The sequence below is a fragment of the Polistes canadensis genome, unplaced genomic scaffold (assembly GCF_001313835.1).
Source record: "Polistes canadensis isolate GaletaPanama2010 unplaced genomic scaffold, ASM131383v1 scaffold_160, whole genome shotgun sequence".
NCBI lineage: Eukaryota > Metazoa > Arthropoda > Insecta > Hymenoptera > Vespidae > Polistes > Polistes canadensis.
The window spans coordinates 184,473-197,804 of NW_014569707.1; the positions used below are offsets into that span (position 1 = coordinate 184,473).

The following is a 13,332-nucleotide window of genomic DNA, read 5'->3' on the forward strand; positions in this document are numbered from 1 at the left end:
TATAATAATTAAATTAAATATATATATATACTATTTTATATTGATTTCGAATTAAATTGAATATACTAACCCATAAAAAAAAAGTCAACTAGAATCAACGTATCATATCAAAGTTTCGTATAATCTCCTCCCCTCACCCTGCCCCTGCCCATCCCCTATTCTGCACCAGCCCCCAAAAAAATAAGATCATTTTAAAGTCATTTAAATCCCGATGAATTATTTAATAGTACTAATAGAGGACCGCAGTTTCATTGATAACGTAATGCACTGATCTGAAAATAATTCAAGACGTACGTTCGGCACGTGCGTATGTCGGGTGATCGTCCAAAGGCGTCGCGTGTGACGATGGAAATAAATAAAAAAAAAATCCCCCATAAGGGGTGATTTTTTCGGACCTCCTTTCTTTATTATTTTTTTTGTTAACCTATACTTTGTCAAAAACCTATTCGAGTGGATCCTTGATACGATACAAATTGATTGCCACATCGACAAAAAAAATATAATATAAAAATATAAATATAAATAAGTAAGACTCGTGTATTAATTTTTCTATAGAAATATAAATGAATATATAAAATAATTCTACTCTATAATCTTTTTGACAAGGTGTCCCATAAGATTCATACGCATACAAATAAACGTAATTTCCAAAATTTGGATCTTCTTCCAGATCACACAGTGTTTCTATTCGAATTTAAAACAAAAAGAAATGACATATAAGTGTTTGGAAAAAGTATCAATGCGAACGATAAAATATGTTCTTCCCTTTTGAAGGAAAAAAAAAAAAAAATAGAATCACACCCTACGTGCTTTTCACTGCCGACGGGGGTTGAACTATTTTGTAGCGGTTTCCCACAGGGCTGCGTTTAACTTGTGGCTCAATTTGAACGCGTGACAATGAATAAAATTCGTGGTATTAATGTCGGCGTTGCTTATCGAATGCTATTACATTTTTTTTCTTTTTTCTATGAACGACTGATGGTCGACATTAATACGTTTTTCAACTATTTTTACGTTTGGTCGAGGGACAATATACTGAAATGTCATTTTCAAAACGGGCGTGTACATCTACGAAAAATAGAAATAACAAAATATAAAGTACTATCGTTAAACGAGACATTAAATCATCGTGATCATGATTTATGATACTAACAACGGATCTGCATTTGTCCATATACACGGTGTATCAATTATTTTCGATTTAAATATAAAACAATTATTTTACATGCATAAATATTGTTCAGATAACAAATCGTGAATTATAAATAATTATAAACTCATCTATTTTTATCTATAAAAATAAAATGATTTGAATTGTTTTCAATTCTTTAAAAAAACTTAACAAAACTTATATTCTTTATCCCATCTTTTTGAAATAAAATAAAACAACAGACGCAAACAATCGGTTAAAGAATAGAAGAATAAGATGAAAGATGGATAAAAGAATAATCATGATTAGGTATGAAGTGAAAATCCTTGGAACGTGATTTCCTCGTGAAATCGAGTTTGTACATAGGAGGAAAGTTCTAGGAAATGAGGGCGTGTCGATAGAAAAGAGGCGTGTCCCAGTTGGTTTGCGCAGTGTCCCATGAACATCGGTGTGCGTTCGAACAGAATCCCCATACTGCTGGTATGGATTGTACCAAGAAGAGAAGGATGGAAGATAGAGATAGTAGATCCCGAGCAAGAGGGGTATAAGGGTGAAATCAATTTTCGTTATCGTCGTCAACCAGACACCCCATATTAATTCCGTTAGCTGGTGTTTGCCTTTTCATGTGTGCCCCTCTCTCTTACAACCACCGGATACAGGCCTTAGCTACTTCGAATAGAGATTTGAAAGATAATAACAATTATTGTTATTATTATTACTGATTGTTATACTACCTAAAATAATTATAATAATTATAATAGTCATACTAATAGTAAAAAACACAGCGCTGAGTTTATAGATAAAACTTACCCTTAATTCGTTTATATTAAAATGACTCCTTTCATTTATAATACTTCAAAAGCACGTGTAATTTCGTAACACCGATTCTACACTCAATGCATATTGATAAAAATGAATGAAAATATTAATAATAAAGTAATTTATTTAATATTATTCGCATTTGTAAGCTGTTTCTTATTAATTTCTTATTTTTTAAAAAATTCAAATTCAAATTAGCAAACGGCAGCCATTTTTCTTTTACCCGATACGTCATCGGGGCGCGAAATTCAAATTGAATTCTCGGTGAATTTTGTTATCATAGATGATAGATAGAAACTTCTCTGCAATCGTCCTTATCTTTAGTGATTATTTGGAACTAGTACGTAAGATAAGAAAAAGAAGATAACGTTTATAATTATTAAATCATATTACGATAACTCGGTATTTATAATTATGCAATTATTTGATTCTCGATATTTTATCATCTTTTATCAACTAACTATATTCGTCTATGTAATTCTTATCTTATGAAAAAACATTTTTAATCTTATTTAATCTTATGTTAATTAATATAATAAAATATTTAAATATATAAATATATTTGTTTCAATTAATTTTTCATTATGCATCGTTGATATTTGTTTCCTGCTTAAATAACAAATAAAAGTATTTTTTATAGATTTAGTTTTGTTTGCTTAAAAAACATTTGAATGTTATATGTAAAAAAAAATTACAGATAAATAGAAAAATTCACAAGAAAACTAAAACTATGAGTGAGTTATATTAATAACTGTACACATAAGTAAATATTAACATTATTTCTAAAATAATTATCATTTGTATATTTTTAATAAAATCACACAAGATTCCATACAAGATGAAATTCCAACACAAACGGAAGTCAATCTTCGCCTTGGCTTACCATTAGCTGAAACACTATTTGTCTATGATCATGATGAAATAAAAAAATTATTAGGATTATCACCACCGTTGAAATCTATATCTGGAGATCTCTGGATTTCACCAAGTGCACAAATGAACAAAAAAGTTTTAAGCTTACCGGAAAATAATAACATAATTAAAGAATGTACACACTTAGGAATACTTGGTAATAGTAAAACTGTTAGATGTTATTAAAATGAACATACTCTGTGTAAAAAATATATAATCAGCCTTAGGAAAAGATCTGCTGAATAAATTAAAAATAGAAATTGAATCTAACGTAAGGAAAGATTTTGAAAATCAATTAATCGATCAAAAATATTTATGCGAAGCTGAAAAGCGTTATGCAATTAAAATTAATACGAAAGAAATCCATACGATATGGCAGAAATATCTTAATACCATAGAATATGATATACGTAAAGAATTACAGGTGAACGATTTTAATTTCTATATATATATGTTAATGAATAATATATCTAATAGTATAATACGATGACTCTACTAACAGATTGAACTTGCAAAAGTTATTCTTAAATGTAATAAAGAAATACAAAAAGCAGTGATACAACAACGCATTGACATGACGCAACATATGTTGAGCAAAGTACGTAAAGAAATGTCTTACATGGTGGACGATCTTTACAAAGAATTTGAACAAACTCGCAGATTACATATAGAAAATATAATAGCGGATGTTAATGAGATTTTAAGGTATTTTTACCAAAAGATTCATCTATTATCCTCCTTAATAGTAAACCTTGATTTCTCTATTTATTTTTCCTAACATAGGAAGGAACGTATAAAAAACAATAAAAAAATCGAAAAGCTAAAAAAGGAAAAAACAGAATCGTTACATGCTCAAAAAGGAAAACTTGAAACTAAAAACGTAGCTAATATCATGTATTTGCTTTGCCTTGAGAAATTACGTTCTAATTTAGAAAAACGGAAAATACAAAATCACTTTGAGGTACATCGAACTGATACATATTTAATTTTGCGAGCAAAGATACTATTATCTATTTAAATATATTTGTTTATTTTTAGAAGAAACTTTGTAATTTGCAAAACCTAACTTCGAATTTAAAGAAAATGTTGAGTACAGCCGAAGAAACTATTGAAACATATCAAAACGATAATAAATTGTTAAAAAACAAATTTGATAATATTAATCAAGAATTTCATAAGTTTGTAGCTTTTGTATTTAATACTGTACCAAAGCAAGCCGAATTTGTATTACCTTTGGAATCTGTTTGTTTGCAACAAATGAATAAGACTTTGAATGAAAAACTGAATAGACGTAATGCTATTTGTCAAAATGCACTGGTTGAAAAATAAAATTGATAATTATTGAATATTAGAATAAAATTAATAGTACTCAATAAGTCAATAAATCATTGAAATTTTTTGGATTAGTTGTTTGGCAATTTTGATACCAGTCTGGGTCTCGTTGTAGACAAGATGCGGTCCGCTGATAAAATTGAGCCTGTATAACGGATTTGGCAGCAAATTTACTGGGGGGAGGTAAATTATAATCTTTGAGACGCCATCCGTAAAGCCAACTCGTACAATCAGGAAAATAAAAACGATCTTCTGGTAATTTCTGTAATCTAGAAAAATCAAACTTCTTTTTTAATCGTTCTATCAAACAGTAGCCTATAAATAATAAGATGCTCATTGATCTATTAATTAACCTTTTATGAAAATAATTATCTCTGGAAATAAAACTTTCAATTCCTTTTTCATAAAGAATAGCACGTATTTCTGGTTCAATTGGTTTCATTATATTGAGATTCACAGAACCATCGATATTAGGTGGCTTCCATGTCGGCATGTATTTTTTACTTATCTGTAATAATATGGCAAAGTACAAATGTAAATTACAATTATACAAATGTACATAATCTTTGTATAAAAGATCAATCGATACAAAACTTTTAGCTCAATCTTATTATCTTTTTTCGGTGCTTTTTTTTCTAGACTTTTTATTTGAATTCGTGCTGTACTCTTTGTAGTAATACCTAAATTATCAATTAGTTTTTGTTGATTTTTTAAAAACCATTTCATTCGTAAGAATTCTTCTTTCCTGTAATTCTCTCTGTGGAATAACTGACATCGATTGTCGCACATATTGTTAAATATTCTTCTATCAAATTATTTTCATATTAAATTTATATATGTAGATCTCTTATGTAAGAAATTTCATTAGTATAAATATTTATAAAAGTGCAATTTAAAATACGATCATGTCAAACTAAACTAATCTACTACTATACATGTTTAAAGCATATTCATAGTATTGCGATACTCTGATGTTTTTCATTCTTACATCAAATTATTTACTATTAACATAAGGAATAAGGAACCGACAAAAAATATTTTTATACAAACGTATACTTTGTAGAATAATATATTTACACTGTTAGAGAATTAATATTTTGTTGCTTTATATTAATCAAATTGTGTACTTGTAAATTAACATTTTGTTCATTTATGTTAATTAATAATACCAATGGTGATATATACTCTATATACAGTTTTTTTTTAATAATAAACCGTCAACTTTATATAGATGTCAAATGTTCATTTGAAATTAATTTCAAAATATATATATTCCAAGTAATTTACTCGCTACTGACCAAAAATTGTACCGTTGATAATTAAAAGTTGTCAAGACAAATAATACAAAAAACGTACCAAAAGAATTTACTCGATGTTACAACACTTGGTTCGATTGATCTTGGTTATTGTTCTATAAAATATATTTTGAATATCACTAGAATTACTTACATTATTCGCCCAAATATTTTACTTTAAGTGTATACACACGCATATACACTTAAAATGTTGTGCATAACACACGCAAGTTTAGATGCACGTACAAAAGAAATTTTAAAAAGAAACTTTTTTTCCTGTTGTAATACAATAAATTCTGTAAAATAAAATCCTTTAGTAGCACTTAAAAAAGAATACAAATAAATGATGCGATATCGAAGTTTATCTTTTAAACTGACTTTGATAATTAATGAACAGAAGATATATATACATATATATATATATATATATCTTCCAACTGAGCCTCGTTACAAACTGAGTCGCATGAAATATGACTATCGCTTTGAAATATAAACTAAATATGAATATGTTATGGTTGTAAATATGCGTCAGGAAAAGAATACAGCAATATTTTGTATTATTGCGCTCTGTCTGTACTTCAGCATTGCTAGATGATATTTCCATTTTTCTATATTTGACAGTATTTCCGAACATCAAGTGGCCTAATTGATAACAATGCATAATAGTACTGTGCTCTATATTAGATACGTATGGCGTGAAATATGAGTTTTCACATGATATTACTCTCTCTGAAAGTCAACATCAAATGACCCAGTAATCACAGCCATAGGAAGCAATATTGCGCTATATTTCAGGATTTATATGCATATACTGATTGATTTATATTACATCTGACTAAGGAGCATTTTATATCATTTGTACTTGGATAATCAAGATGAAACATATATAATGCTATACAACTAACAATTCCTCTGCTCCTATACTGTCCTTTTATGCTGTACACACTTAATGTTATTAATGTATTACTTATCTACACTCGCCTATAAAATAACCAATTTACAACACTCCTAATTGGTCTAGGTTTTAATGTAGCAAAGCGTTTCATTGACAATTTGAATGCAAGTTATTCATTATAACTGTCGAGTGTTCATTTCAGAAACAAATTAATTAACTTTATTCATATAAAAAAAAACATCATTTTAATCATTGATTAATAATTAATTATTGCGTTAATTTACGAAAAAATGTAACAAAAAAGAAAAAAGGAACCTTGCTTGTAATTCTAGTTTGGTAACGTAGAGTTATATCGTCTATAAAACTTTACTTATCTATTCCAAATTTTGAACACTATGCGTATATCATTTTATTTTTTTAGGATTTCCTTGCATCCACTCCATCATCGCTTTTTTCTTAAAATTGTTAAGTTTATATATATATTACAGTTTTAATATAGGCTGCGATCTTACATATACATTAAATGTATGCTTTAATTAACTATTCAAGTGGAGTATGTGCATTTTGATAATCTATTATTTATGCTAAATATTAATTAAAGAATTTAACTCGTTTTGTTTACTAAAAACGCTTTACCTCTAATTTCTTTAAAATAAGTTAAATCATTTAACTTAATACAATAACTACCCAAAGTAAATAGTACTTTTCCCAAAACACGTATAATGTACATTACATAATGTACATTGCATAATTTACATTTTATAAATAATAAACGAAATAACGAATAATGTAATAATAAAAAGAATTAATGAGGTCAGTTATATATACACAAAATAAAATTCTAAAATCAATTCAACTTATTCCATGAATAATTATTATATAAAATTCAAGATTATAATACTCCATCTGAACAGTAGAATAATAGAAGAAATACAACTCTTTATATCTTTTATACAAATAGTATGGCAGCCAGAAACATAATATTTATCAAAACATTTCGTAGATTGTTATCGTTATAAAGTGTAATAATATTACTAGAGTTTAATGCACGGTGTTCAAAATATTTAAAAAGTTCCAATCCAAGTTTCTGCTTTAGATAAAACAAATAATGTAATCTTCGAGGACAGTCAACTGTTGCAAATTTTGAATCCATTCGACTTACAATTAGAAGTGAATAATAATTGCTAAAAAATAATAATTAATAATTTGTGTTTATCTGTTAGTACATGTTAATAAGAATTCAGTAATATCATTTCTGTTTTAGTAGAGTCTGTTCACTTTGACTTAATAATATTTTATATGTCAGTTTTCAGTCCATGTTGATAGTGATAAACACATAATAATGCGTTAATGACAAGTGATTTCATAATATACTATTTACTAATAATAAACTCTTGAAATATATAAAAATGGGCTCTCATTTGGCCTTATTTGAACAGTTTATCAATATAAACAGTTGTTTTTGTATTTTCAAACATACCTAACTTCTCGCTTTTATTAATACACCAGTGTGAGCATTATTCTGAAAGTATAATCCTGTTCCTTGGAAACTACTACTTCTGGAGGTAGAGAGTTGACTTTGATTTAAACCACTTAAGGAATTTTCATCCACGTCTTTGCTAAGTCCATCTTCTTGTTTGCTTCGTAATATATACTTAAAAAATTCGTATCTGAACAAGAACAAAATTAACATAACAATTAAATATCTTTTATATCAATTACATGGAAATAAATAAATAATTCTCTTACGTCGTCCAACAAATAGCAGTGGCTGGCATTTGATAAAGAACACGAGCATTCATCCCACGACAAAATCCTTTTATTCCTCCCAACCTGTAAACTTCTTTAACAGCATCAATCATACCTTTTGCTTTTACACCATCTTGTTGTGTATTCAATAATGTTTTACAAACATCTAACGGCGTTGTCAACCCAGCTGCTATAGCTCCAGCCATAGCACCTGTTATTGAATATACAAATTAATATTGTCTAAGATATATATATATAAATTAGATAAATAACAAAATGTATATATATATACACACATACCAGAAATCATATGTGCTTGTGGATTATAAGAATGATTTGGATTTGTCAAAGATTGTGCTAACTCATAAGACATAAAATGAATGCTTTGGAAAGGCACGTTCATAGCCAACTGAGTCGTGTAACTTCTGTAGAATGCACGTATACCTTCTCTTTTATATACAAGTTTTATACAGCTGATAACATTTCTATAAGGAGAATTATACATTTGCAACCGTTGTTTAATCACTGTAACAAGTATAATGAGAATAATTAAGTATAATAGAGCGTGTTAGGTAAATTATCTCATTCTATATAGACAATAAAAAAAGCATGTGCATACACAGGCATGCTTAGGCTTGTATATACACATATATATCTAACCTTCAGCTGGATTCATAACACCATCATGAAGAATTGTTGATACACAACCAGCTGCACCATATACGAAATGATTAAATTGTGGCTTAGCGCTCATAAATTTATCTTTTAAAAATTCATAGCAAGAAAAGTATAAAGCATGTGCTGGTCCAGCTCCAGCAACCACTGCTCCCATTCCACGAAATGGCCTTAACAAACCCTCATTTCGCATCATTTGAAGGAGTACATTTCCTACTCCTCCTCCTCCGCCTGGGCCTGGAATCAATGCCTGCATTCTGGTCTAAAAAATATTCGTTTATTATGAATACATTTCCATATTAATATTTCAAAGTATACATTCAAAATAAATATATTCATTTGTTTAAAAAAAGCGATGTAATAAAAATCACAAATTAAGATTTCTTGATTGAAATTAAAATTTCAAGATAACGTAACCGTATACATAGATAATACTTAATGACTGAAGAGTTTTAAATAACATGACTGGCAGATACGTGCAAGTAATAGTTATCAATCCTTGATTCAAAAAATAAAGCATTTTACAAATTTCTCTTTGTCGTATGTTATATGTTGTAATTCTCTTTAACTAATTTCAAATTAAATATCATTGACAAAAATATATCAGTGAAATTTTTTTAAATAAATAGAAAAATATAACCAAATAAAAGCACACAATGTTTGTCAAAGAGAAGTACAATACCTATTATAACCTATCTGTTATGAGCAATAACAATGATCTGCATTAACGTCAAATTTAACCTACATAACAATCCTGTGTTTTTTAAACGATAACTAATCTCATACATTATTATTAATGAATGTTATTTTAAATATTATCACTAATGGTTAAACAAACTGAAGCAGAGTTTGTAAGCTAAAAACCAGATCAGAAATAGATCTACTGCAATAAACTGACAGGCTATGTTACATAATGATTACTGGGTTGATAGACCCTCAATGAAATTCTTATATATCTTATCGTTATAATTTATCTTTCAAAATTACCTCTATATGTAATTTTACATAGATATTTTTAGTAATTGGACAAATTAAAACGAGTGGCGTGAATTATGTAAAATATAAAAACATATGTAAATAACTTTGATTAACATATTAGATCCAATTAATTCTAAGTTAAAATATATGCAATTTAACTAAATAATTATATTTATGCTTATATGTTATTTGTTTACAAACAAAAAGAAGATAATAGACTTTGAATTCTTGATATTTGTTAGATCTTCGACGTTGAAAGCAAATAATAGGTTACATCAAAATAATATATAATCGAATTTGCAATCCAATAATGTTAATTATAACTTTATATGCAAGATAGAGAAGAAATCGAAAAAAGTTTTCTTTTACCTTACATAATCTACTAGACATAATAAGAATTTTAAAAACGGTAATTCAAATTACAATGCATACATCCATGCATAATATCTTTCTTTTATGACAATAAATTTCTGCAAAATAAAAAGATATGAGAAAGTTTACTTTGTAAGGCGTCTAATGGAATGTTTTATTATATTTAAATAATGATAACACTGGAAACGTTTAAAGTACGTTCCAAGAAAATATGGAGTAGAACGTTATGAGAAAACACATGTCTGCATGATGATCTTCGTTACAATTATTTTTTCATTTAAATACGATTATAATAAAGATAAATGCCTATGAATAATCAAAAGTCTTTTAAGTTATCTTTTCTCAATTAATCTTCTTGCATGACAAGTATCGAAAGCCGAGATAGAAGTGCATACATTGAGGTTATGTAAAAGATAGTCTCTGAGAGGGAAAAAACGTGGAGCAAATATACGACTACTTTACCTTGACACTGTCAACTGGATACATGATGCAATGTTCCATGATCCCAGCAAAAGCACCGGCCGTCATGTTAACACCCACCGATGTAGTGGGCAAGCTTTCGTAATCTTCAATATTCATATTCTTAAAATGCAAATACCCAACCGCGATGATCTTTCCTGGGCTTTTCGCTCGTGCCGCGGTATTACCGCACTATCCACTGAACCTACTCTCCCTCTCCGTCTCTTTTCTTCTCTCTTCTCTCTCTCGCCCTTTCTTTCTCTCTCCCTCTCTCCCTCTCTCCCTCTTTATCTTTCTCTCTCTCTCACACACACTCTCTCTTATACTCTTTCTTACGCGCAAATTCCTTCTCTCATACATACACTCTGTTAATACTTGTTTTCTTTGTCTCGTTCTTGCTCTCTCTAACAATAAGATTTACAACGAGAAACGAATTGAGTTTTCCATTGTAACACTATACACACAAAAAGATCGTTTAAACCTTGAAAAACGTGGACACTTTTCGCGCGTTATCTTGCGCTCATCCTGCTTATAGTCGGCCTTGCCATTTTCGGCTCCGTGGAGGGGAAAAAACGAAGATAATAGGTCGTATAAAATTGTCGATAAATTAAATAATCTATTCGTACACTCGTATTCGTTGATCGTATCTTAATGAGACCACGTCAAAATCGAAAAGGCTACTCTACCCTTGAATATTCGAATTCGTAATGTTACAATTCCCTCTTCGCGCATTGAAATCGCATGAAAATCTACGAAGCATCCAATAAATCAAGATAAATGTATGATAAGAAAAGAAAAACGTATCTCTACGAAAATTATTCGTAAAAAGCCGATAGATCTAACGCTGCTCTACCTCCTTCGTTACACTCAACACGATCGTAAATGATCGCTGATCGTTAAGTTAGTGAGGTTAGGTACGAGCACGTGCCGCGCATGCGTCGTGCTCAACCACGTGGTCGTGACACGTGAGCCACCAGTGGTAGGAAGAGAGAAGGAAAAACAAGATGGAGGCAGAGATTCTTCTCTCTCTCTCTCTCTCTCTTTCGTGGTTACGAATATATATACATATGTATACGTATATGCTATATAATAAACATGAGCAAGCAGAGAAAGAAGCATGTGCATCATATATATATATATATATTTATCCTTCCTGACTTCTTCAAAGGATAGAGGACGCTTGTCCGTGTCTACAAACTCGCGGTCAATAACTGCGTAGAATTCTTTTCATATTCCATTACTTTTTATAAATTCGTCTTTATTGGAATCCTGCTTTTTCCTTTATATATGTATGTGTACGTATATACATGTATATGCTATTCTTTTCCGTAATCAATCGTAACTACCGGTAATCAAAGATGCTTATTATCCAATCTGACGATTTGTCTGACTCATATAGACAAACAAATGGCGTAATAGGGAATATACTTCATTTGGAAAAACCTACGATGTCATTCTCCATACATTTTAATGAAGAATTTAAACTAATTTCTCGCTCTTTTTAGTTTAGTCATTATCGTATTATTGTCACCTTTTTTTTTGAGCAACGTGTTGAAATTTAGAATATATTTTCTTATTGTTTTTTTTTTTTTATTATCGTATAAAATACGTGTAATTAAAACTTTATTACACACCCTTGATCTTGTTCTTTAAATAGTTGCTTATTAATACTGTCTATATAATCTATCTATAATGATCGAATATTATATAATATTCTTCTTCGAAACCACAAGACAACATATCAAAGTGTAGTGTGTCTTGATTAATTGTTTTATTTTATTATTTGCTGATAAGATTACGTTTAAAATGATATTTAATATTTCTACACGCTGCTAGATATACACCATCAGATACAATTAGGTTTACGTAAAATTATTGATAATATAAACACAATCATGTGTTTGTCATTGACATGAGAGATAAAAAAAAACAAACGTCATTTTTTTTCTCCTATTTAGAGTTGCTCAGATTGCCCTTGTATGGATATATGTATGTATGTATATTTATATGATGCATCATATGTATTATTAGCTCTTTCATAAAGATATAATGCATTTAAGAGTTTCTCACAATTACAAAAGAAAATAATACTTTTTTATAAGTATCACTTATTATAACATAATATTGCATTTTTAACATTGACTACATAAATATATACATATGCAAATACATAATTTATTAATACATTTTTTATTCGCATTGAATATAAATTTATAAAAAGTTAATTATGTGATAATAATACTCTCCATTTAATTTTATTCGTAAATTAACATAAATCAAAATAATCTATATTCATATACGAAAAAATAAAAGATAACAATTACCAATTTCAATTTTTCCTTACTTTTTATTCTTTTTTATTTTATTTTATTTCACTCTTTCAGAAGTACGGTGCAATGTTATTAATGTTTCTATTTATATGGATATATTATTAAGATTGAAATGCTAATAATTTATAGAAAAACAATTTTTATATACACACATATATGCACAATTTAATTTTAACATGATCTTGGAATACCATAAAATATATCTAAGGAATAAAAAGACAGATAGTTTGACTGCATATAGAAAATTCGCTTTATTTTAAGAGCGATTATGTTAATAAGAGACATTATAAATTTTGGAAGTGACTATTGATTTATAAATTGGAATGAATAGCTGATAAATTTGAAAAAAGATTTACAATTTTAATT

The 13,332-nt window shown here is 28.6% G+C and overlaps 3 protein-coding genes across 6 annotated transcripts; 1 reads left to right on the top strand and 2 right to left on the bottom strand.

Annotated features, from left to right (window-relative positions):
- Positions 1-2,699: 2,699 nt before the first annotated feature.
- On the top strand, positions 2,700-4,210 carry LOC106788989. The gene is made up of 6 exons (XM_014752758.1): positions 2,700-2,703; positions 2,796-3,038; positions 3,103-3,305; positions 3,384-3,653; positions 3,696-3,890; positions 3,923-4,210. The coding sequence occupies exons 1-6, from the start codon at positions 2,700-2,702 to the stop codon at positions 4,208-4,210; spliced, it is 1,203 nt and encodes a 400-aa protein (XP_014608244.1).
- LOC106788993 lies at positions 3,807-5,184 on the bottom strand. The gene is made up of 2 exons (XM_014752763.1): positions 4,567-5,184; positions 3,807-4,482 (listed from the first exon to the last, which is right to left on the bottom strand). The coding sequence occupies exons 1-2, from the start codon at positions 4,704-4,706 to the stop codon at positions 4,251-4,253; spliced, it is 372 nt and encodes a 123-aa protein (XP_014608249.1). The 5' UTR covers positions 4,707-5,184; the 3' UTR covers positions 3,807-4,250.
- An 85-nt stretch (positions 5,185-5,269) lies between these two features.
- LOC106789015 (mitoferrin-1-like) lies at positions 5,270-11,537 on the bottom strand. 4 transcript variants are annotated; one of them, XM_014752807.1, is made up of 6 exons: positions 10,640-11,537; positions 8,813-9,089; positions 8,453-8,677; positions 8,153-8,363; positions 7,884-8,073; positions 5,270-5,804 (listed from the first exon to the last, which is right to left on the bottom strand). In XM_014752807.1, exons 1-5 carry the CDS (start codon positions 10,754-10,756, stop codon positions 7,884-7,886), a joined length of 1,020 nt encoding a protein of 339 aa, XP_014608293.1. In that variant the 5' UTR covers positions 10,757-11,537; the 3' UTR covers positions 5,270-5,804. The 4 variants fall into 4 exon arrangements, with proteins under 4 accessions (XP_014608293.1, XP_014608292.1, XP_014608294.1 ...); XM_014752806.1 differs by lacking the exon at positions 5,270-5,804 and adding an exon at positions 7,223-7,587; XM_014752808.1 differs by lacking the exons at positions 5,270-5,804; positions 10,640-11,537 and adding an exon at positions 10,175-10,258 and having other exon boundaries at positions 7,594-8,073.
- Between the last annotated feature and the right edge of the window lie 1,795 nt (positions 11,538-13,332).

Coding starts and splice junctions, on each gene's coding strand:
- LOC106788989 (XM_014752758.1), top strand. Junction 3,306..3,383: donor ATATACGTAAAGAATTACAG/GTGAACGATTTT, acceptor CTCTACTAACAG/ATTGAACTTGCAAAAGTTAT. Junction 3,891..3,922: donor TGCGAGCAAAGATACTATTA/TCTATTTAAATA, acceptor TATTTTTAGAAG/AAACTTTGTAATTTGCAAAA.
- LOC106788993 (XM_014752763.1), bottom strand. CDS start 4,706: ATGCCGACATGGAAGCCACCTAATATCGATGGTTCTGTGAATCTCAAT. Junction 4,483..4,566: donor GATAATTATTTTCATAAAAG/GTTAATTAATAG, acceptor TGATTTTTCTAG/ATTACAGAAATTACCAGAAG.
- LOC106789015 (XM_014752807.1), bottom strand. CDS start 10,756: ATGAATATTGAAGATTACGAAAGCTTGCCCACTACATCGGTGGGTGTT. Junction 8,364..8,452: donor ACAAGCACATATGATTTCTG/GTATGTGTGTAT, acceptor ATTCAATAACAG/GTGCTATGGCTGGAGCTATA. Junction 8,074..8,152: donor ACTGCTATTTGTTGGACGAC/GTAAGAGAATTA, acceptor GTTCTTGTTCAG/ATACGAATTTTTTAAGTATA.